At 52.0% G+C, this 23,811-nt stretch overlaps 1 protein-coding gene across 7 annotated transcripts in view; it reads left to right on the top strand.

Annotated features, from left to right (window-relative positions):
* Positions 1-23,811, top strand: part of CTBP2 (C-terminal binding protein 2) — a 164,460-nt gene that overhangs the window by 113,152 nt on the left and 27,497 nt on the right. The window contains exon 1 of one of the 7 annotated variants that reach the window (XM_068548736.1): positions 11,065-12,760. The exons of the other annotated variants lie outside the window; for them this stretch is intronic. Coding sequence (XP_068404837.1) covers positions 11,065-12,760 — 1,696 coding nt within the window. Of the gene's footprint in view, positions 1-11,064; positions 12,761-23,811 lie in introns of those variants that run through there. 7 annotated transcript variants of the gene reach the window in all.

Below are 23,811 nucleotides of genomic sequence, written 5' to 3'. Positions count from 1 at the left end.
GCTCCTTTCCTGCATAAACACACCACCATCATCACCCCCAGGAAATTGGATCTCATTACAACATTGTCTAACATAGATGGCACATGCACATCTCCCCCACACGTCTGTTTTAGCTGGTTTGTTTGCCTGTGTGCAGAAACCAGTCAAGGGACATATGTGGCATTTAGTTGTCATGTCTCTTTGGTCTCCTTAGTCTAAAATAATTCCCTGGTCCTTTTGACTTTCAGAAGCATTGACATCATTGAAGAGCCCAAGCCAATAGGTTTGTACAATGTCCCACAATGTGGGTTCACCTGATTGTTTGGGGGTTTTTAAATTGTACTTCTGCCCTCCTGTGGAAAGGTGCTTCATTTTTGGTACTGAGTCCCCATTCCAGAAAGCCCTAGTGGATCAACTTTCCAAGGTTTAGTATCAGGGATGTCTATGGGGCCGATTCCACCCCCCACCCCCAACCCCAGTATTTATCTAGAGGTAGCACATCTGAGACAAGAATGGGATTGAAGCACCAGGGGCCTTTCCTCTCCTTGTCCAGGGTGGTCGGTGACAGCAAAACCATTGGCGGCTCTTTCGCACCCTCTCTCCCAGGCATGGTTCACCAGTCCCCAGCGTATTTTTTATAACAAATTCCAGCATCTCCTTTATCCATGAACGGTGTTCCTGAGACAGTTGCAGTGGTTTGTTTTATCTTTAATTTCTCAATAGCCACTGTCAAGATACATGCATGACATAAAGTTACTCAAGTGTAATTTATAATCCCTGATCCCAAACGTTCACTTGGTGTCCCATGAAGTGTAACAGCTGTTCCAAGATGCTTCATTGGTGCTCCTTGTATTTATAAGCTGGTTTGGGGCCTTTAATGGTCAGGGACAGGTGGTCAGGACATCCGTTTCCCAGGTGCTACCAGCAAGGTACAGAGCAGTCGGTGATTTGCGCCCAGGCACCCAGGCAGTCTGCTATTCTGTATGTGGGCTTGCCCTTGAATCGGCACGTGGAGTCCGTTGTTTCTTCCTCCTGAAAGCCTCACAGACCTCCATCCCTGGCTTTGGGTGCTCACCAGTCTCTGTTCTGTAAACCTGAACTAACTGTTCTTGAATGTTCTCCTTGGAAGTCCAGCAGGCTCAGCAAACAATTCTGTCCTTCCCACCGCCCACACCCCAGGGACTTCCCGTATCTCTCTCGCTCTCTCTTTTTTTTTGTTTTTGTTTTATGATTAAAAGCATGAAGCAGCCCTGCTCTGCTCCAGGCTCATAGGAACTTTGTGTCCACGCTCTTGGGTCTGTGGGAACACACACTCCGTCAAATTCTTCCCTCCCGCCTGCTGCCAACCCCAGTGCAAATCCCTGGCTTTGGGTCCCAAGCCAGACAAGGCTTCGGATGCCCTGCAGGGTCTACCCCACCCCCACCCCCACCCCTCGAATGAACCTTTTTTCTCCAGCTGAGCCAGCCTGGTGGGATCTGAGCATCACCCCTGTGCCAGTACTGCTTCCAGAATCCCTGCCTGCCTCCCAAGGCCCAGTCCCTTCCTCCCTGAAACCTTCCACAGCAGCCCTTGGGGTCTCTTCCTTCTGAACCGCAGTCCCCTTGTGACCCGGTCCATCAATCTTCGTGTGCCCAGAATCTATCTGCACCTTTGCGCCTCTAAGGGGATGCTTCTGCTCGAGATTAAGCAGCGTATAGAGGATAGCTTTGCTTCTCGCCACGCAAAGTCTTCGGGACTCCATCCAACTCTGTTAGAATAATGGTCTTTCAAGCTGACTTAAAAGCCAGCTTTTTTTCTTAAAGCAGTTCTTCTGTTTTGATATTTGTAATTTGTTCTCTGCTCTTTCCTGATGCCTAATGTCAACTAATCCTAGAGTGCTGTTGTGTATGGGGTTTATGAAGCAGAGTCTGCTAATAGACTGGTCAGACCAAATTGCAGTCTCTTCTTTTTGTTGTATAATGTAGGTCTTGGTTTTCCCCTGTGTTTAGTTTGCTGGCATAATTGAAATAGTGCATTTATGAATTGCACCAGTCAGAGAGTTTTAATATGTAACTGCATCATGGCAGAGCTGGTTTGATTTGCCCCGAGTACTTGTTGGCCAGAGAAGAGGGCTTGCTATCCCTCATCACTGCGAAAGTAACCCAGAAAAGCACTTTCTGGAGCCTAGGTTTGTAGAACTGTAACACACCACAATGGGCTTGCTGATGACTTTTGTTACAACACCTTATTGTGTGTTATGGTACAATAAATCACTAAACACCATCCTTTCCTGTTGCTTTTGAAAACGTAATTTGGAAGAAAAACTAGATATTTCATCTTACTTCATTTTGTTTGAATGTCTTATATGTGTGGAAAAGTGGTCCTGAGGATTATATCAGCTGAGCTGTGATCAGTCCCCTTCATCACATAATTCAGGAGAGGACTTCTTTCCTCTGCAGGAAAAAAAGAAATGATATGAACCTCCTTTTAAATAAACAGTCGAATTCAACATTCCTTACCTTTGGGATGTTTTCATGAGAACAGGGAATAAAAGGCGGTGAGGAAGATGGGCGGGTTGGTTGGATGGATGTGGGAGAAATAGAGGCCAACCTCTATCGTCCACTAAATTGTCTAATAAACCGGTGTCTATTAAACACATAGTTATAAATCCTGGGAATCTTTGTCCCCAAGAGGACGAGAAAAGTCAGAAAATGCTGCAGGGATGAGGTGGAAGAAAACTTTTTTCCCAGTGTCATTGTGCTCTTCTTAATGGGATGAGCTTGCCATTGTGAAAGTACGTCTCAATGGACCGTTCCCCCAAGAAAGTTCATTCATGGTCCCAGAATATTCAAGCAGCAAAGATGTTGTCTAAGAGCGTCTAGGTCGTCGAGGTGGTGGAAGTGGTGAGGGTGTCCAGGCCAGCTGAGTGCTCCCTGCAGGGAGGACTGGGGTGGGGGGGCGGATCTCATTGCCTGGCTCACACCCATCAGAGCCCACAGGGCAGGATTGACCTGTATTTCCCCACAGGAAGAGCATAATCTATAGACTCAGGCCAGAATAATTTGGTCTTTTATTTGTATGCTTTTTGTTTCACCTGTCTTAAAAAAAAAAATGCATTATAGAATCGCTACTTGTTTTGTTTTTTAAAGCACTTGGAGCACCTTACCAAGAAACAGCGTCGAGACCTTTTATAGGCAGTCCACAATTATTTCTAATAAATGTCCTTAAATAGCCCCAAAATGTAGATCTTAAAAATGGGATTCATAATGTTGCTATACATTATAATTATATGTTTGGATCAGGCAATTATGTACATTTCCAGTAATTATGTGATTAGTGATAATTACATTAGCTATGTAAATATACAATAGTCAACAACCAGACATGGCTTAAAACTCTGTAGTGTGAATGAATATAATAATGAAGCTACGTTATGCTCAGGTAAAGGATCAGAAAAGGCAGGGGGAATGGTCAAGTTGAACCTTCGTAGACGTTCTTTGTGAGGGATAAATACCCATATTTTGTCTATCAGGCCCTGGTTTTAAGATGAATTTGGAGAGCGGCCCCTCCCCTGGGGCTCCCGCTGCCACCTAAGGACTGGGTCCGTCGAGTACCCACACCGGCCCTCAGCTCTGCAGATGAGAGCCAGGTTCCATGCTGCATTATTTCTCCATCATCACTCATCTGTGAAATGCAGATTTAAGCTACTCTTTGCACTTGTTGATTTGCCGATGGGCTCCCACCGCGGTTGGTGGATTTTTAAAAACTCCCCGCATTTTTAAAAGCAGCCTGTTAAGGCTGCTCTGTTTCCACTTTGGGGTTTGGGGTGTGGTGACTTCAGTCAGTGGCCGGGCGTGGGTGTTTGTCAGTGTCTGGGTTTTGTTTTGCGGCTGTTGCTCTGGCTCTCGCGCCCACCGGGGAGGGTCACGCTCTCCCCCAGGTGGGCGGCACCTGTCTCTGTGGCCTTTGGGATCACGCCTCCCGAGTGTGAGCTGCCTGCCTCGTCTGCTTTGCTCTGGGTGCGTCTCATTTTGGTCATTTGCAGCTTTGAGGAAAGAGGTCTGCTCCAGGCCTTACGAACACCTCCCAGGAACCAGGGCTCCCACGCCTCCAGGCCAAGCCTCCTCTGTCAGAGTAGGTCTGAGGACAGCAGAGTGACCTGGCTTTGCAGAGCTGGAGGCCCGCAAATGGTGCCCCACGTGAATTCAGAGGCTGTCCCACACAGCTCAACCCAATCACAAGTGTTTGGGGTGACTGTGATGCCAGAACCCCAAGATACACTTTGCTGCCAGCTTCCCACCCTCTGGTGCCTTTTCCAGAACCTTACAAATGACACGCGAGGAGTGAGCCTCCTGTCCTGACTGATTTGTACTCAGCTCGCCAAACCATTATTTGATGAGCGTCCTGAACATTGATTCCCTCGCTTGCTCTAGAGCTCAGGCGTGCCCTCCGTCTCCAGAGAGGCCTTGGGTGGCCCTTTTGAAATGCGGGCTCCGCTTCCAGGCCCGGGGAATGACCTCCCGGGTACCAGCGGTGGGGCTCGGGGCTGCGTGGTAGCCGGGGGAGCACCTTCTGGACATCGCTATGCACCTGCTCGCCGCCGTCTCCACACTTCCTGTCCTTCTTGCGTGGACATCGGAGGGGCTGGAACACCCGTCAGCTTTCTTCCCGAGTCCTGGTTGGAAAGATGTATGTGCCTGGAGGGTCCTCCCTTCCTGTTCGCACCCTGGAGTGGGTGAAACAGACAGCGTGGACGATCAGTCCTTTCTTGGCCTCAGAAGGTCTTTAAAGCCCATCTTCTTACTGTACGATCAGGGCCCGGGTGAGAAACAGCACTGCGGGCCGGGACAGTGTGGGTCCCTGCCAGGCAGTGTCGGACGTTGGGGGCTGTCGTCTCCCTCTGCTCTCTCTGCTCGATGCCCGCTGTGCCCAGGTCCTTGCAAGTGAGGGGCTGTGCTTGCTTCAGCCTGGACCTGGGCTCAGAGGCTGGGGCGGCCGTGGGTCGGGGCTCCCTGGTGATCGTGTGCACCTCTCTGTCCTTTTTCTCCATCACAACATAACGCTCCTTGAGGGCGAAGATTGGCTGTTGCCACCAAGTCCTGTTCCTCGTATAGAGTCCTGTTCTACCGGTCAGTTTTTACAACCCGTGAGTCAAACAAATGAGCACATGATGAATGCAGGAAGGACATGTCAGGAGGGGACAGGGCTCTGCCACCTGAGTGAGAAAACCATAGGGATGTCTCTGCAGGTGGATTCATTCCCTGGATTATTTGGTACTCTCACCTTTGATAGGTGGCAGATTTCTTTGGACTGGGGACAGAGTGACAGTGGGGGATTGAGGAAGCTTCCTGGAGGTGGGTTATTTGAGCTGGACCCTGGCGGGTGGAAATGACTGGGGCATCAACCAAGGTGAGAGGAAGCCATTCCTGATATTCGGAACCCAACAGAGATGAGGAGTCATAACACAGGAGTGTGTCGGGGTGAGAGTGGCAACATCGAGGGGAGTCAGGGGTCACCTGAGATGCTGAGACTTTGCAGGAAGAGCTGTCATTGGAGGGTTTTGTGGAGAGGAGGGAAGCAGAGGTCACTGAGCACCAGCCTGAGGCAGACTTTGTGCCAGGTGCTGCCAAGGATCCAGGAAAGCCTTTGCAGGTAGATTCTGCCCTGTGCTTTGCCCAGGCCCTGCGTCTGACCTGGGGTCTCAGCTCACACTTTCTGCTTCACCGGCACATTCAAAACATGCCATAAAAGAGATTTTTTAATCCCATAACATGTGGGAATCAAGCCTGATTTTCATAATGCGGCTCTCATTAAGTTTTATCATCTAGTCAAGAAATCAAGTCAGGAGCAATGCGCAAGCCTTTGTTTTCACTGAAAATGGCTAAATCGTGAGTTCCGGGAGGCCTGGGACTGTGCAGAGGGCAGCTCATTTGGTTGCAAGGCCCCACCTCGCGGCTTGAGTTTTCTCTGGAGGGTTGTGCTGATGATATAAAGCCTCCCGCTCCAGCTTGGAAATCAGGAGCCCAAAGCCTGCATCCAAGAGCCTCTGATGCTGCGTCGATCCTGGCATGTCTGAAATGTCTGGTCGGTTCCGCTAATGTTGTCTCTGTACTCAACGTCACTTAGACGAAGGCTGTCTTAAAGCCCTGCCAGACCCTATTTGCTGTTTTACTTGTGTACTTGGGGTTTATGTCCCCCTCTCTGATTCAGACTAGCCAAGTAAGTTGCTTTGGTAGGGGACACTGTGGGGACAGAAGGAAAGAAAACTTTTTTAAAGGCAGAAAGCTGTTTTTAAACATAAATTCTAAAGCACTTGACAGAAACAAAAACCCAACACAGCCTGTACACATTTAAAAGTAGGAAGTGGGATGTCATGGGCCTATTTTTGGCCGTCTCTGCCGGAAAACAGAGTATAACCCACTAACCTCAGCAGTGTCCCCCAGGAGATGCTGCCCTGTGGGGGGCAGAGGGCGAGGGCGCTGCAGCGGCTTCATCCTGGCAAACAGCGGGCGCAGGGAGGCATCTCAGGGGCTTTCTTATTTCCGCCTTTGCTTTCAGAGCTGCCTTGGGCTCCTGGCCCCAAGGACTGGAGAGCCAGGGGATGGAAAGCCCCAGGCTAGTGCTGGTCCAGCACAGGGAAGGCCGGCCAAGTAAGGCTCCAGAGTCTCCTCCTAAGAAGGGGTAAGCATCCCTCGCCGCCAGGCCGGCGGAAGCAACACAGCTGTCAGGGGACAGGCAGTTAGACCCAGTGACCTTCGTGTGAGTCTCGCTGAGTCTCTCAAGTCTTCGCCTTGAGACTCGCTGAGTCCACCATATGCCTGATTGTTGTTGTTGTTGTTATTTTGTTTGTTTTAAAGAAAGAAGTGAGGACTAGACCCCAGAGCAGTCCTTCTGTTTCCCATTCTTTTCGAGCAATTTCCCAGGTCATCGTGTTGATCAGAACATGAAATGCTTGTGGGCAGTCTGCCCGAGGACTGCTCGGTGGAAGGGATGGATGATCGTCCGCCTCCTGGATTTCCTTCCCTGCTCTTCTGGAACTGTCTAGGTCATCTCAGAGTTTTCAGGTCTCTACAGTTGTGAATTGATGCCTTATGTTGCCCGGGGAATTCAAGAATCGGCTTTGGGGGGATGTTGCTTATAACCTTGAGGTTCCCGTTCAGATGATTCTATAGGATCAGCTTTACCTTGGGTTTATTTTGTCTGCAAGAGAATTTGGATTGCCTGTTCCTCAATTTTCAGAAGATGGCTTTTTCCTTTATGCAATTTTCTGTAGTGAGACTCTTTGCAGGATTAAAAAGTTAAGTCTGAGAGACTCATTAATCTTTCAGAAATTGGTCCCATCTCGCTTTAATTTAGTCAACACGAGATTTTTGAGAAAATCAGCCCTTTCCTAAAGACTGCATGAGCTTTTAAAAAAAAAAAAAAAAATCTGCCGGAGTGTTTAGAAAAGTGCAAGTCCAGTTACAGGTGTTTTTACCTAACACAGGAAAACGTCTGTCATAATATTTGGCGGATTGCAAAGCTGAGGCTGCGTGAGTCTGGGTGGCTTCCAAGCAGAATGGGTCAGAAATTGATGGAAACGAGCTTGGGCCTCCTCGTTCTGGGGTGGAGGGTGGCGCCTCCCTGAAGCTTCTTCTGCCCACTGCTGTTCTGCCCCTGGCGTTACACCTTCGCACCTTCTCAAAAGCCTGCTTCTTGTTTCTTAGGGGCCATGGGGCATGCATGCTCTTAGGTAGTCCTGCTGAAGTGGAGGGCTCGAACTGCTTCAGTTCATTCGTAATCTGGGTGAGTTACCAACAGCTACACCGCTGCAAAAAGATTCGGCACAGACAACTTCTGAAGGGACACGTCTGCACCACAAGTGGCGTTTTGTAGCATTAACGCCACCCCATGTTGTGTTTCTTTATGACAGGAAGGAAGAAAAAGGAAGCATCGAGATGGTATAATACTGATGACGCCTTAGGCTGGTGCCATCTGTTGGCTCAAGTCTGGGGGCCCTGACTCTGGCAAGGGCCCACTGCACCTCGTTTCGAGAAGTTGAGGCAATTGTCTGTTTAGGAGTTACTTTCTGATACTCAAGTGGTTGATTTTATAAGTGACGTATTTGTATTTGGGGTTTTGGGAAACCTTAAGAAAATAACAATTACTTTGTTGAAGAGGTTCCCCTTGTCCAGCACCAGCAGGACTGTTACCCAGGTGGGCGCAGGGAATTCCAGAAAGCAGAGCGTTGGCTTTTGGAGTTTGAGCTGGGTCCTGTGCACCGTGGCCCTGGGCCGGGTACCCAAGCTCTCCATCCCAGCACCTAGGATGTGACATAATCATTCCTGCCTGTAGAATCATTTATGGGCAAAACACCCAGAACAAGGCCTGGTACAGACTGAACAAATGTTGAAGTCCTCTAATGAGGATCCTGTAAGGAAAAGATGATGTCAAAGATGCCCTGTTTTCTGGTCACCTCGAAGGGTCAGGCAGGACCGCTGCAGCCCTTCCTGCCCAGCTAGCCATGTTGTCTGACCAGTGGTGGAAGGAGGGGGAGGTGGCAGGGAAAGCGACAATGGGATGGAACCCCCACTGGGAGGCCTCAAAGGCCCCTCTTGGCCAAAAGAGCCAAGACTGGGAGAGGGGGGTGACAAGGCCAGCGTGGGCTGGAGCTGCCGGAGAGGTCATCAGGTTAGTGTCTTTTCTGGGGTGAAGGTGTGTCCCTCATGATGCGTACACCAGGCTTGTTTTCACACAGTCTTGTCTGCTTGTCGTCCTTCTTAGAAAGGTTACCGCCAAGACTGCCCCATCTTTCTCCACCCTCTCCTTTCCGGAGAGGAGGAAGCTCCGCCTGGTTCTGAACAGCGCCCCAAAGAGAAAAAAACCCGTCTGCCCAGCAGAGCCGGGAAGGGATCTGCTGTAACCAGATAGTGCTGTTTCCATTGAGTTTGGGGCTCTAACATTTTCCTGTCCTTTTTGATGTATCTTCTAAGTGAACACATCCTCAGGCTATTGGTGAGACGTGTAAATATTGTCTTGTTTGTGGCCAGGCCCGTTGCCTCTGTCTCCTCTGCCCGGGCCTTTCAGCCCATGATGGCAAATGCGCCAGCAGAGGAATTAGAGAAATTGGCACCAGCAGGCTGCTTTCATACATGGAAACCTAACGTTTTGCAGTGTGGCTCGTTCATTTTTCTCTTTTTTTCCTGTCATGCATCCTAGGAGACGGAGGGGACTGGGGGAGGATTTGAGTCTCTTTGCCATCTGCCAGGGCTTTTTCCCAGTTCACTTGAGGCCCTATTGGCATTTTTGGGTCAGAAATAGAGGCCATGGTTTGTGTTCAAGCAGCAGCCTGGGGTCCCTGCGCTGTGTCCCCAGGCAGTGCCTGGGCAGGTTCCTCAGTAGTCAGTTGGGGGGTCACAGAGCTCTGGCTTTTGGGGACCAGTGCTCTTTGGGGAGTAACATTGGTTTAAACAGAGCTTGTCCCAAAGTTTAATACGTACTGCTCAGGATGAGGGGGCACTGCCCTTTTAAACTGTCTTGCGTTACCATGTGCCTCTAGTTCCCGGAAATGGATTTGTACCCACTTTCCTCCTCACAGTAAATTTTCAGTATTGCTCATTCAAAAAAAAAAATTTCTTTTTTAAACAGTTAATTCTCTTTAGCTAAAGATTCTAGTTGCATCTTCGGTTGAGGGACATACGGGTGAAGAAACACTCAAGTTTAATGGCTGCAAATATGCAAATTGTCCCATTTTTTAACGTTCTAACTGCACGCAGTCCTTGTAGCCTCACGATTCCCAGCTTTTGTTTTCGTGTGTGAGTTCTTTGTCGTGGAACCTGCAGTTGGAAGATCCCGGTCCAATCTGTGGTGGTGCTTCTCGGGGACCTGTCTGTATGTTTAAGAAAATGTTTTAATGCTCCTATGTGGAGCTTTCCTTTATCTAAATAACTGCTGTTCTTTGCATTATTGCACCTAAAGTCCCCGGAGGACTATGTAAAATCTTAATCCATGGGAACGTGGAAAATGATCCACGAGATCTGAGCCAGGCCAGGCTTGCTAGAATTCTGCTTTCCTCGCAGACAGATTTAAAGGAAGACACGCCTCTGACGCAGCCTCCTCCCCCCCAGCTTTGCTTCATAATGTTGGGGTTTAGTTGTTGACCTCTGTTGCCATCCTAAAACGATAAATTCTAGATTACACGCGTGGGTTGTTTTTCTGTCACCGTTGTTGTTTTTCCGGGCAGTATGAAAGGATCTGTGTTTTACGATAATACGGTAAAGAATCCATTTGGACTTGAGCAATGTAATAACTCGTTTGATTCGTAACCAGAGTCATCTCAGAGCCAGATTTCAATATTGGCAAAGCATCGGGCTGCAGACCTGGCCCATCTCTTGGGGAATCTCATGCTCTAGAACTGTGCGAGACTTTTTCTTTTTATCCCGCCTGCCTGTTCACATTTAATTTGTTCTTAGCCGTGTGCAATGGATTAACATTTCATCAGGGTAGATTAAGAGTGAATCGACATTAAAGCAGTCTTTTTCTGTTTTCCTCCTGTCACTGTTAGGCGATCAGAGGCGGGGGTGGGGGCACCTTTGGGAGGGGGAGGGAGCACTCGTCCAAAAAGTGCCCTGGTGAGGACGGGGGAGATAAGCCGGAGCTTCAGTGTGAAAATAATTCCCAGTTGCGGGTCGGGAGGCCTGGTTGGAGCCCGCAGCCGGTTTCATCAGTCTTAACGAGATGTCACATGGAACAAAAGCTTTAGGGGTTTTATTTAGCTCCTAATCCGCACGCTGAGAGAGCCGAGGTCCATGTGAGCGCACCAGCCGGGAGGGGGGCCCAGCGGGCTGGATGCAGCCTCCTTTCTGGGACTGAGCCTTAAAGAAAAGACCTCTGGCGCTACCATTGGAGAGTGAGGCAAAGTTACCGTGAGTGTTGTGTTTTGTCTACTAAGGTTTCGGAGGATTAATAATTTAGGCCATACTTTGAAATAGAAAACCCACAGTTGGTTGTTCCTGCTGTCTTGGAAGGGATAGAATACAGCCAGGTCTGGTTTTGATGTATGTAATTGAAGATTTGTAAAGAAAGGCTTCCTCCTCTGCCTTGGCCGCAGTCATTTTTTTTCCCCAATGCCGGTCCCCAGCAGGCATATAACTATCGGTCGATCTCAGAGCTGGGACGCTGCCGGCTGGTACGAGGGCCCCTGGGAGATCGCTGAGGCTCCGGGGAGGAGAAGCGCCCTGACGGACAGAGGCGGAGAGGGACCTTGGTACGAGCAGCCGAACCCTGGGCTGCAGGATGTCACCATGCCCGGGGCCGCCGAGCCCTGCCTCTACCGGGAGGCCTTCTACAACTCGGTGGCCGGAAGGAAGAGCTCCGTTCCCGACTTTGCCTTTTACGACAGCAGACAGGCGGTGATGTCAGCTCGCGGGGCCCTGCTGCCGCGGGATTACTACAGCGGCCCGGCCGGAGCCGCCCGGGCCGCCAGAGAGCCTCGGCACCATCACGACCCGGGAGCTGGCCAGCTGCTGCCCGGTTATGGAGCGCTGGGCAGCAGGATGACATGGGAGCCAGTGCAAGGCCGGGCCCCTGTCCTGCAGGACACCGGTCACCTGTACCGGGATCCCGGAGGTAAAATGATCCCTCAGGGGCAGCGATCGCAGAGCGGGGCCCCATCGCCTGCGCGGTACTCCGGGGAGCTGGCCGACAGCAGGTTTGGGGCGGAGGCGCCCGCCTACCCTGCCAGCCAGGTCTACAGCGATGTGGGCGAGAGGCCTGTGGATTCCGCCACCGCCACCAGGCAGGCGGCCCCCACATGCCTGGTCGTGGACCCTGGAGCGGCTGCTGCTTCCGAGGTCAGCCTGGGAACAGCCCCGGGCGCCCTGAACCGAGGCTACGGACCTGCCCGGGAAGGCGTCTACCCCAGGACGGCTTCTGAGAATTGCGAGGCCGACCTGTCTGCCTTCCCGGGGCCCGGCGGCAGCAAGAGGAGCGCAATGCCCGAGTTCCTGGCCTTCCTGAGGGCGGAGGGCGTGGCGGAGGCCACGCTGGTGGCCCTGCTGCAGCAGGGCTTCGACTCCCCGGCTGTCCTGTCCACAATGGAGGACGCGGACATCAAGTGCGTGGCGCCCAACCTGGGCCAGGCCCGCGTCCTGAGCCGCCTGGCCGGCAGCTGCAGGACGGAGATGCAGCTGCGCAGGCAGGGCCGGGGAGGCTCCCTGCGCCGGACGCGCTCCAGCAGCTTGAGCCACCGAAGCGAGCTCCACGGTGACTTGTCTGGTCTGGACGCCTCAGCCCTGCGGCCCCAGCCGGCGGGGCCCGTGCAGGCGACCTCCCCCCACGCTGCAGATCCCGCTCGCCGCCCCTCCAGCGCGCCATCCCAGCATCTCCTGGAGACCGCGGCTACCTACTCTGCCCCGGGGGTGGGCGCCCGAGTCCCCCACCTTCCCTCCAACTCCGGGTACAGCTCTCCCACCCCTTGCGCCCTGACAGCGCGGCTGGGCCCTACATACCCCCCGCAGGCCGGGGTGGCCTTGACTAACCCGGGCCCCGCCACCCCGCTGCAGCCAGGCCCCAGAACTGCCTACTCCACGGCGTACACGGTGCCCATGGAGCTGCTGAAGCGGGAGCGCGGCGCGGTGGCGTCTCCCCTGCCTAGCCCCCACGGCAGCCCCCAGCTCCTGCGGAAGCCCGGCGTCCCCCTGGAGCCCTCCACCCTGCTGCCGGCCAGCCAGAGCCTCCACACGCCCCACTCGCCCTACCAGAAGGTGGCCCGGCGGACGGGGGCCCCCATCATCGTGTCCACCATGCTTGCACCGGAAACAAGTAATGCACCCCCTCCCTGCCTTTCCTCGTTTGGGACGTAGTGGGGGCAGAGATTTGAGCACAGGACAGCAGGTCCTTGTGTTCCTGTTGCTCTCTGGCCGAGCCCGGAGAGACCAACCCTCCCCTGGACTTGCTCACGCTTACACACACACTCCGCCGAACCGGGCACCAGGGCCAGCTAGCCAACTGGCGAGGGTTCTCTTGGGTGAAATAGATTTGTGGTTCAGGCTGACCCACTGGGATGGCATTGCCTCCCTTTTTCTCTAGTTGAGCTCAAGCTGATTTGTGAATTTCCCTTTATGGTAAGGAAACACAACTGTGTTTATGGGAGAAACCCAGAAATCATTCAGAACAGGATGAAACCCTTAGCTCACGAGCGGTGGCAGCTTCTCCAGTTCACATTCAGTGGCTTTGGAGAAGGCGAGATATTTGTCCAACGCCTCCCGTAAATCGTTCATCGTTCACTTGCCATTAGAAGTGCATTATAGCGTGGAAACGCACCTCTGAAGGGTCTACACAGTATCAGAGGTAGAATTAATCACTGCAGAGCTAAAAACGGGTATGCTTCCAGAATTGTGTGTTAAACAAAGCAAGATGTTGAAATCCCTTAGAACTCCCTGTTTCAAAAACAGACTTAGCCTCACATATTGGAAAACACGGTTGGGAATTCTGCTTACTTGCAGGGAAGAATATATTTCCAAGTTGAGGAAAGAGAGAAGGATCCTAGCTGTTCTCTTCAAAACAAGAGACAAGTGTAATTGAATGCATGTGTTTCCCTGGGCATCTGGATAAAGTTCCAGGTGGACATCCTCTGAGCAACACTTAAGAATTTTTATTTCGACTCTAGAATCTTTCCTGGCCATTTAAGCTGTAAATCAGCTTTCTTCCTTTCTTTCCCCTTTCCTCCCCAACATAGTTTAGAAAACAATCTTTTTTTTTTTTTTAAGTTTTTTTTAAATTTTTTATTTATTTATTTATTTATTTATTTATTTATTTATTTATTTATTTATTTATTTATGGCTGTGTTGGGTCTTCGTTTCTGCGCGAGGACTTCCTCTAGTTGCGGCAAGTGGGGGCCACTCTTCATCGCGGTGCGCGGGCCTCTCACTATTGCAGCCTCTCTTGTTGCGGAGCACAGGCTCCAGACGTGCAGGCTCAGCAATTGTGGCTCACGGGCACAGTCGCTCCGCGGCATGTGGGATCTTCCCAGACCAGGTCTCGAACCCGTGTCCCCTGCATTGGCAGGCAGATTCTCAACCACTGCGCCACCAGGGAAGCCCCTGAATCTTTTTTAAATGAGTTTTTTTTTTTTTTTTTTTCCTGAATAACTAGCATTATAGGGTGGAGATAGTGGGACGAAAATCGTGGTAAAAATAAGATGTACCTTTTTGAAAATACCCCTTAAATAGCCATGGGTGGGACTGGGAGCCTTATCTTGCAGCTCTGAGATACTGCATTAGGGTTATTATCTGTTACATTGGTGAAGCCGGTGATGATTTGGCTACTCATAGACTGAAATGGCTGTTGCTTTACATGCTGACCTCCACACACATTTCTTTCTTATTTCCAAAGGGACGCTGGTTGGATTTTTCTGTTGTCTCTCCCTGTAGATTGTGGTTTTGTCTCATGTATGGATTTTCTTTTTAAGTCTTATCATAAAATTTATTAGACTTTTTTTTTTTTTTTTAATCAATGTGTGACAGGAGGGAAGTCAGACAATATTTCCCAGGCCCTGTGTCTTCCCCCTCACAGTCAAACATTCTTTCTTTGCAACCAACTAATTTGCATGGCGATGACATTTGTTGCTTCAGTAATTTCATCTGATAATGGCTGGGCTTGCAAAGCGGATCTGAAAACATATTCCTTAATTATGTGTTGCTAAGCAACGGGAGGGTTTGGTCATAATCACAGAAAGATTATCTCCACGCTGAAGTCCTGGAAAGGTTTTGCTTAAGGAGGACCTGTTAAATTGCCTTCTTTTCTTCTTTTTTTTTCTGTTTATTTTGCACTGCCTTCTAACAAAAACAGTCGCTGTTATTTGGGTACGGGGGTGAGGGATCTTATTTAAGTTGTTTGGAGTGTGATTGTTAACACACGGTTTTGCAGACCGAGGGATATTGATTTTTGTTTCATTTGCATGGCAGCAAGCCAGTGCCAAGAAGTCTGCAGTCGGAAGTCTGCCAGCAAAAAAATTTCTCTGTCAGATGAGCTGTCCCGTAGCAGTGGTTCCTCTCATTCCTTCTCGAACGTTCAGTGTGTCATCTTCTCCCCCGAAAACAGTGTGTCAGGGACCGGGGTAGGAGCTTGGCTTCCCCGGGAGCTTTGAGCCTGGATACATGGCATTTTGTGTGGCAGACTTCATGAAGTCAATAGCCAGATTGGGATCTGTTGGAACCTACAGTCCATAACATTCACGGTTAAGGAAACCACCGCAGACCTCGGGTCTAGAAACCTGAAGCTCACAGGGGCAGCCCTACCGCTGCGGCTGCTGAGCTGAAACGGGAGACTGCGATCTTTAAATCCAGATCGAGCCGCCTTGGACATTTGCGGCAAAACCAGCATGAATAAATCTTCATTCTGGTTTTCGCTTAACTCACGTGTTTCCCTCTGATCTGGAGGGGCAGGGGATGCCAGGAGGTGGACTTATCTCCTCTCTCCCTTTGGAGGAGTGATCTGAGTGTTTGCAGTGGGTGGGTTGTTTGTTTTTAAGTGCTTGGTTTTATTTTTATACGCTTTGGATATTTTAATTTTTTCATCTTTTGTACATTTTTTAAAGTGACTTTCCATTTACAGTTATTACAAAATACTGGCTATATTCCCTGTGTTGTACAACATATCCTGGAGTAGATATTTTAATTTATATTTACTTTTCTCGGTCTATGAACTAACTACCTGCTTCATCTTGGTTGGCTTTGTTGCTATAAATACCAGGCTCCTGTTTGCTAGTCCATGGACCGGGCAGTGGAGGGTGACCAGGTGAGGACGGGCCCCAGGGCAGCCCCCAGCCCCCGTGACGCGGGATGAGTGGGGCCGCATGTCAGACCCACGGGAGTATCGGTACCCAGTGGATCTGCTGTCGTTTACACACTGACCTGCTCGACTGGGGCACAAGCTGCGGAACCTTCTGGCAGCGGCTCTAACCCAGCGATGCCCCCTCCCCCCCACGTCACATGGTGTCGACCTCGGCCAAGGATTTGCCGTCGCCCGAGTCCCCCCCTGTGCCGGGTGCAGCCGGGTGCATCGTGTGAACAGCAGTGCTGCGGCCATCTTCACGGTTTTGTCCTCCGCGAATACAGCGCCACACACGGGCTGCAGGGGCCCCAGAGCTTCCAATGTGAGAGATGCAGCCCCAGCCCGCTCTCTTTCTGGCCCTTTTTTAGTTTCCTTCCAGGCATTTTTCTCGATTAAGTGCATCCATGACCCCCATCTAGTTGCCGGGGGCACTGCCCAAAGACCCTTCAGGACAGGACAGGACAGGGGTGTCTGCAGCCCATTTATACTGGGGGCGTGGGAGAGGCTGGTGGTGTCACAGTGTTACCTGTCACCAGAGCTGGTCACTTGCGTGGCAGTGTTTGATGTGATACTGATATCTTGGCACTGGTTTCCGGCACCGTGGGAGCGCATGCCGGGTCTCCTGGGTAGGAAGTCCCATCAGAATCAGAATGGAGGATTGTTCCTGTCAGGCCCACGCACGCCTGGTGATTCCGCCCGTGTCCTTGCCTTTGTTTTTGAAGGTCCCTCTGCACATGAAGATCTGTGCTGGGGACTGGGGTCCAGACGGTTCACTGGTTCTGAGGGTGATGACCCTCAAACCATCAGCCTGGAGGAGGCCACCATGAGGCCCCAAAGACACCCTCCCGCCAAGCCAACTGGTCACACCCATTCCCCACCCGCAAAGCAGAGCCAGCCCAAGAAGGGTGGGCTCAGCCAGACCCCTGCATGTCAGTATGTGGGGACCGTGCCCCTGAGCTGGCCCTGCAGAGCAACGGGATGGTGACACCAGCTCTTCCGTTGTCAGGATCCTGCAGCCTGCCCAGGGAGATGTGTAAAGGAAGTAGACCTCTCCCGGGCTGCGGTCCAGGGCAGGGTTCCTGAGCACGGACCCCTGGGGGCTGGTCCCCTCAGCACTGCTCCAGCCCCTGCTGTGTTCCGGGCTTGGGGTCAGATGTTTGGTGCTCACAAGTGGATGGACCCCAGCCTGGGCTTCAGGTGCATCCCCCTACCCTCCGCCCAGTTAATACATAAGAGAACAGTTACTGCAGTGTGACACAAGGGCCAGGATCGGGACACACGTGGGGAGCCTGCAGCACCTGGGGAGGCATCCCCGAGGAGCGTGAGTGCGCTGGCAGGGGAGGCTGAGGGCAGAGCTCAAGCTCCTGAATGACCGTCAAGCTGCAAACGCTGTGGCCGGGCTAAGGGAGAGGACGCTGCCCAAAGCAGCACGAGGGTGGTTGTATGTGCAGGTGTAGCCCGAGAAGGCTGTCACGGTCCTGGCTGTTGCCCTGTATGTAACTCCCTGGAACGGGCTTTCTTGAAGAGTGATATACCTCCACGGTCAGGAAATCCTAGCCACGTGGAGCTGGCGGGGGACTCGTCCAGGGTCACCCAGCAGGACTCTCCTCCTCCTCTGGCCGGGGCCCCTCTCCCCAACAGTCTCCCTTCCAGGTGGAGCCCGGGAAGGAGCCGTGTACTTTCAAGGTGCTGACAGCTAGGCCATTCCAGGTAAAACGCCTGAAATAAGTCCAAGGTCGATAAAATCGACAGGCTTTTGTTTTGCTTTTGCACTTGGAGGGTCTTTCGGGCTGGCCACTGGATGCGTGGGTTTAGAGTCCAAGGTCGCCCTTTGGTTGGTTCACTCTTCTTCCCTTCCTCACTCAGGGTGCCCCCCTTGGCTGGGCCAGCTTTGAAAATGATGCTTTTATCATTGTCATTGTTCCTTGGTCACTTCTCAGGCCGGGAGGCAGGACTCTGGCTTTGGGGCACTCAGCTCAGAGTCTGGGCTTATCCCACAGCAATCTGTCCCTCAAAACAGCCTGCTCTGACCTTTTGGGTGTGGACTTGGTCCTTCTGTCCATGGAGGACAGCATCTAGGTAAGCTGTGGTCTGGTGGCCTGGAGGCGTCCCAGCTGCTATCTGTGCCATGGCAGAGGGCCACGCTGCCAGGCCTGAGTCACAGAAAAGCTTAACGGGCCTTTCACAGAACTGGGTATCTGGACCCTTCTGTCAATTCACCTCTTCTGTGGAACCCCCCCGTAACCCTGATGGCTCAGACCCCCTCTGCAAGGGTGTGTATCAATGATCGTACAAGGAGTGTGATCTGTGGGGACTTGGGTTTGGACCCCAGTTCTGTGCCTAATAATCTGGGAATACGCCCCTCCCCCTTACTGGTGAAATGGGCTCCTGGCCACTTGGAGGTTCTGAGGTCATTGTAGGTTTTCTGCCTAATGTGATGTGAGACACAGAGAAGGTGGTTAATGAAGCTGTTCCTTGCTGTGCTTTCCTGCGAGTTAGTTTAAAGGAACTGATCTGTGGTCTCTCGGGGGAAGATGGGGCTAAGACTATTGCTGGACACCGGCCAGCTCTGCCCGAGCTCCTGTCACCAGACCCCCTTCGTGTGGCCTGAGCAGCACCAAGTTGCCCGGCACAGGCTGACCATGCCTTCTCATCTCTAGATGGGCGTTTGGTCTTCCAGTTTTACAGAGTGGCTCTGAGTAATAAAGAGTGGGGCCTCGTCCAGCGGGGCCTCACTGGCCTCTGCCTTCAGGAAGTGGCCTGTCGGACGTGGCTTTGGTCTCTAGGTAACAGTTCTGTGTATTAGTGTCTCTTTCCAACCCCAAACTCCTCCAGGGATGATTGCCTCTCTGAAATGCTTAGCAGAGGTGGCAGTCTCGTCCACGGCGCCAGTTAGATTTTCCAGGGGACACAAGTGCCTGAGCCCAATGCACAGACGGGGTGAGCCCAAGAAAAGGCAAGGCCAACAGACCCCCTCGCCACGTTACTTCTTCACATGACCCTTGCCCTTGAGTGTCCAGTGTCCACTGGACACTGGGCTTCTCTAACTTACATTCTACTGGGTGGACCTGGGTGGGCCCTGGGGCCCAGGAAGCAAAACCCAAAGTCCTCACTGGCTTTTGGTATCAGACACCTGATTGGCAAATATTTTCTCCCATTCTGCAGTTGTCTTTCCACTTTCTTGATATTGTCCTTGAAGCACAGAAGTTTTCATTTTGATGAAGTCCAGTTTATTTTTTTCCCCCCTCTGGTTGCTGTGGTTTTGGTGTCATCATCCAAGGTCATGAAGATTTGTGCCTCAGTTTCCTTCCTAAGAGTTTTGTGTAGTGTTAGCTCTTACATTTAGGTCCTTTTGCACCATCCTGAGTTGACTTGAATCTGGAGTGAGGTAGGGGTCCCACTGCATTCTGCTGCCCGTGGATACTCAGTTGTCCCAACACCGTTTTTAAAAGAGAAAAATCAACATATATTAACGTGGAAGATTTTCAGGTGTTTGGAACCTATTTCTTGTCCCTAAGATTACGCAAGGCAAGAATTCTAAAGCTATTTGATAGGCTCCTTGCTAGTACATGGTTTTTTGTTTTTTTTTTTTAAGTTTATGAAAGGGAAATAATGCTTTAATCCATAACTGATTAGCCCTTGTTAGCAATATAGGAGCTAAATGTACTTAAGTTAATGTGCTGCTGGGTGTGTTTTACCCACCTCTGAGGCTGGCTTACACAAAGGGCTTTTTTAGTTGCTTTCCATGTAAAGGGGGAAAAAAACCCAAGACTGTTGACTTTTACTTGCTCCCTCCTGCTCCGGGAACAGGAAGGCACATGGCAGTTAAATTTAGCCAAACAGTGGTGCTCAGCATATGAATAAAACACCCTTTGCCAAATTGTTAGGAGAGCATAAAATCAAACCTGTAAACACTCATCCCCACTGAGACGGTGGGCGGTTCCTGGGGATGCGTTCTGAGTGCGGTTGAGAACTGATCCCAGGAAGAGTTTGCAAATGTGAGCGGAACAGCTTCTTGTTTAAACGTGGGAGAGCTGGGTGAGAAAACTCTGGTGCAGAGTTTGTACTAGTAAATGAGGTCTCTGGGCTGTGCTCCCGGGGACGGGAGGCGACGGGAGGAGAGCCGGAACTCACTCTGATGCCTGCTCAGCTGTGTGCAGTGCTGGTGAGGCCGATGGGGAGCGAGTCCTCCCGATACTGGCTTAGTAGGAAAACGTCGCCCCCCCGCAGGGCTCAGAGGGAGCTCCTGGCCCCAAGTTGCCCCTGATACGCCTCTTGCTCTCTACCAGGACTGGGGTTGGAGAAGCCAGCCTTGAGTGCATCTAGGGCTTACCCAGCCCAATAAATAAGAGTAAATGTCACCATTCTGCAGTATTGGACCACAGTTATCTCATCTGAATTCCCAGGAAGACTGTAGGCATTTCCCCTTTCAAGATGAAAATTCTGAGGATCAGAGAGGTTAGCACTCTTCCCCAGGTCACACAGCAGGACAGGGATTTGGGGCCAGCCTGTCTGACTCCAAACTTGTGCTTGGTCACTGTGTCATGATGAACCACCAAGCACAGCACGTTAGGACAGCATGGGAAATTCAACAGTGGTATGAAGTCAGGGAAGGGCGGGGGACACCAGCCCATGCTGGAAACCAAGGTCCATGTCAGCAAGAGGAAGTAAAGAGGGTGATTCCAGAGTAGGAGTCCCAAGGTGCTCTGACGGTCACTTCCCCAAGTGTGACGTTGGGAAGATGGACCTACTTACCCCTCAGAGAGCTCTGAGGACCACGTCACATGGGCTGGCCCAGGCTTTGCACGTGGGTAAGCTCAGTGCTTGTGTGGCCCCAGGGGCACCTACTGGTGCTTGCCTGTCCCTAGCTGGTGCCCTGCAGGACTGCACTTGGATCCACGCTGTTCTGCTGCAGAGCCAAGCCCCTTTCCTCTGTACTGTGCTGCCTTCTGGGAGAGTCAAGGAAATTAATTCTTCTGTGTGATTAAATGGAATGTAAAATGTTCTTTGGTCCTAAGAGGATTTAAGCCTGGCTATCAGGAAGAGCTCTAACACACACAAGGGTAAAACTGAGTGGATGGAAAAATAAGCGCAGGAAAAGATGAAGCTGGGTGATAAGGCCAGAACTCAGCACTCCCTGCAGTCCTGTGCACAAGGACAGGTGAGAATTTCACTCTGAGCTTCCTAGCAACCAAAGTAAAGAGGGAAATGAGATCTCTTGAAAGATTCACATTGCTCCTAAGGTGGGACCAGTGAGCCCTTTGCTCAAAAAAATCCTTTTTCTGAGCAATCACGAGCTGAATTTCTCCCGCCCTCAACAACATGTCTAAAGAATCAGCATCCGCTCTAGATGTGCAGTGTTCCCTCCCCATCATGCCTCAACCTGCACCCTCCCATTCACAGGCTCTACTACCTTGTGACAACTTCCTGCATCTCATCTAAAAATTTTGTTAAAATTTTTACTAGGGCCTTATCCAGTCAAAGTTGATAAGTTCACAGGCGCAGGCTTGGGGCCTGGCTGGGCTTCTCCTGCAGCAGACAGCTGACTTCCTCTCCAGGGTGTCTGCTGCTTCTTTAGCCCAGCCCTCGGTGGGCATTGCCAAGTCCACAGGGAAGTGGCGATTCTTCTCAGTTGAGGGGGCTCTGCCTGGGGAGTTGAATGCTGTCGCCAGCAGCTCAGCCTGAGCCGGTCCCTTCCCCCTGCATCTACGGTGCTTAAAGCTCACCTCTCAACCTAACCGGCTTTCCTGCTGGGGAGTTGTCTATTAAATGCTTTATATTTGAAGGAATAAATATGACTTTGTGATGGGTTCTAGTGTTTTCCTGTGAACTGGGCTTTGAGTCTGGATCGCTTTAGACGTAAAGTTACAGAGGAAAAGAGCAGGGCGGGGACGTCCAACCAGCTGTTGCACTTGGGAGAATTAGCTTCCTGGCTGCTCTGGGGCCTAAGGGCAGCACGCTTGGCCTCTGGCCCGCCGGACAGCAAGCCTGTTAAAGGGTCCTTAAGAATCACTTTCCTTTTGGGTTTTAGAGCCACAGGAAAAACTTAAGTTATCTGAAAGCCTTGTGCTTCTTCCGCCTCCATCCCGGCCTTGGTGGCTGCCATAGCTAAGAAGCAGGGCGGTATTTTGTTTTTATGGGCCCTTGGGCCAGGCAGTGCAGTTCAAAAAATAAGCCTGAGTCTGCTAGGCTCTTCCAGTGGCCTTTAGGGAGAAGGGCGTCTTGTCTGTTCCTCAGGGGCCCTGGTGGGGTCGGTCCATCTGATGCCAGGGGGCTAGCCAACCAGAGAGGCAGCAGCCCAGGAGGGCTTCGGGGCGTGGGGCACGCGGAGGCCGACCTGCTCTCCTGGCGACGCGTCTGCTGTGGCCCCTGTCGACCTTGGCCAGGCGAGCCTGGGGGGCCAGTGTTGTCCTACTGCTGCTTCCTGTGCTTTGGAAGGAAGGGCCCTTGCAGGCACCAAGAAGAGTGGGGCGTCCTCGGTCTGGTTGGGGACCCCCTCCAAGGGGTTCCCTGGCCCCAGTCTGTCCCGGCTGTGCCGAAGCCCACCTGCTGGGTGCCAGGCCCCTCCAAATGCTCACCTGGAGAGGGGTCGGGGCAGGTGATTTATGCTGTTAGTGGGTTGACTGCAGCCTCCCCTGGTCCCACCAGCCCGGCATGAGCCCATCACAAACAAGCCGGCGGCACTCAGGCCAGCGTGTGGGCCTGCAGCGCCTGCCTCTGCCAGACTCCTGGCATCCGTTTGTTCTTTTCTCATCTTTATTTCACTTTATTTGTCTTAAACATCCCCTTCTGTTGTTGCCATGGGCACATTTTTAGAACTTGAGAAATAAGTGAAATACCCAGTGGCCTCCGCTGGCGGTCCCCACGCCGTGGGCAAGGCCTTCCTGGAAGTCCCCGAGGCTCAGAGGCTCAGCCCATCCCTTCTCAGCCCCCGGCCAGGGGGAGACACCGGCCTGGGCTGCTCGGCTTCCCCGCCCAGTGTCGGGGCTCCAGGCGGGGCGCGGATTTCTGAACACCCCCCGCTTGGGGGAGGCTGTGGGTGGAGAACAGACTTTGTGTGCCTCACATGTGGTCCTTGGAGTTGCTGCTGAGTTTGGCGTTAATAAGAGAACCAGCGATTGCTTCCCCATCCGGGACGATGCTCTCAGGGCGGCAAAGCACAATTCCGAGAGGAGACGGTGACGCAGCGGTGCCAGCATGGGTGGCTTTTCCTTTGGTGTTGGCCACACACTCACGAGGACGGTCTCCCACCGCGATGCCCTGGCATCTGGCACCATTAATGAGCTAATTGTTAAATGAATCTCTGGGCAGTAACGGAAGAAGGTGACCGAGGAGGCTCTCTCGGGCAGGGCTCTGCATGCAGGCTTAGCTAGATCGCCCAGCACGTGTGGCGAAGGGCGTGGATCGGGTTTTTCCCCAGGCTGATTGAAACCTCAAGGAAACAGACATGGTAACTCCCTACACACTGCGAGTATTTTCTAGCAAGAAGCTGCTGTGAGGAGCTCTGTCCTCCGATGAGGCCTGATGGCCCGACCGTCTCTGCAGTTACTGTTCAGAAGGGACAGACCGTGTCCTCCCTCCGTCTAAGGTGGTGACTGGGTGTGAGAGGCCCGCGACACCGAACAGCTGTGGGTCACCTGGGCCCCGGCTCTGTCTTGTCCACGTGGCCCAGAGCTGGTCAAAAGCTCAGTCCTCTGAGCTCATCCAGCCCCGAGGCCCTGGCCCGCCGGACAGCAAGCCTGTTAAAGGGTCCTTGAGAATCACTTTCCTTTTGGGTTTTAGAGCCACAGGAAAAACTAAGTTATCTGAAAGCCTTGTGCTTCTTCCGTCTCCATCCCGGCTGAGGCTCCAGTGCCTCAGCAAGCCCTGCCTGGCCACAGGCCACCTCCAGGTTGCGCCTCGTAAGGACTGGAGTCCTGTCTTAATCCTTTTAGGGGCAGAGCAGAGGTCAAGGGCCAAGCTGACATCTTCTGGACCAGGTTTCTTATCAGCCGGGCCCATGGGTGTAGCTGGGTCTTAGGACTTTGCGAAGTGAGTAC

The sequence above is a fragment of the Eschrichtius robustus genome, chromosome 7 (genome assembly GCF_028021215.1).
Source record: "Eschrichtius robustus isolate mEscRob2 chromosome 7, mEscRob2.pri, whole genome shotgun sequence".
NCBI classification, from domain to species: Eukaryota; Metazoa; Chordata; class Mammalia; order Artiodactyla; family Eschrichtiidae; genus Eschrichtius; species Eschrichtius robustus.
The sequence above is the reverse complement of the archived record's forward strand: the minus strand, read 5'-3'. Positions and strand labels throughout refer to the sequence as shown.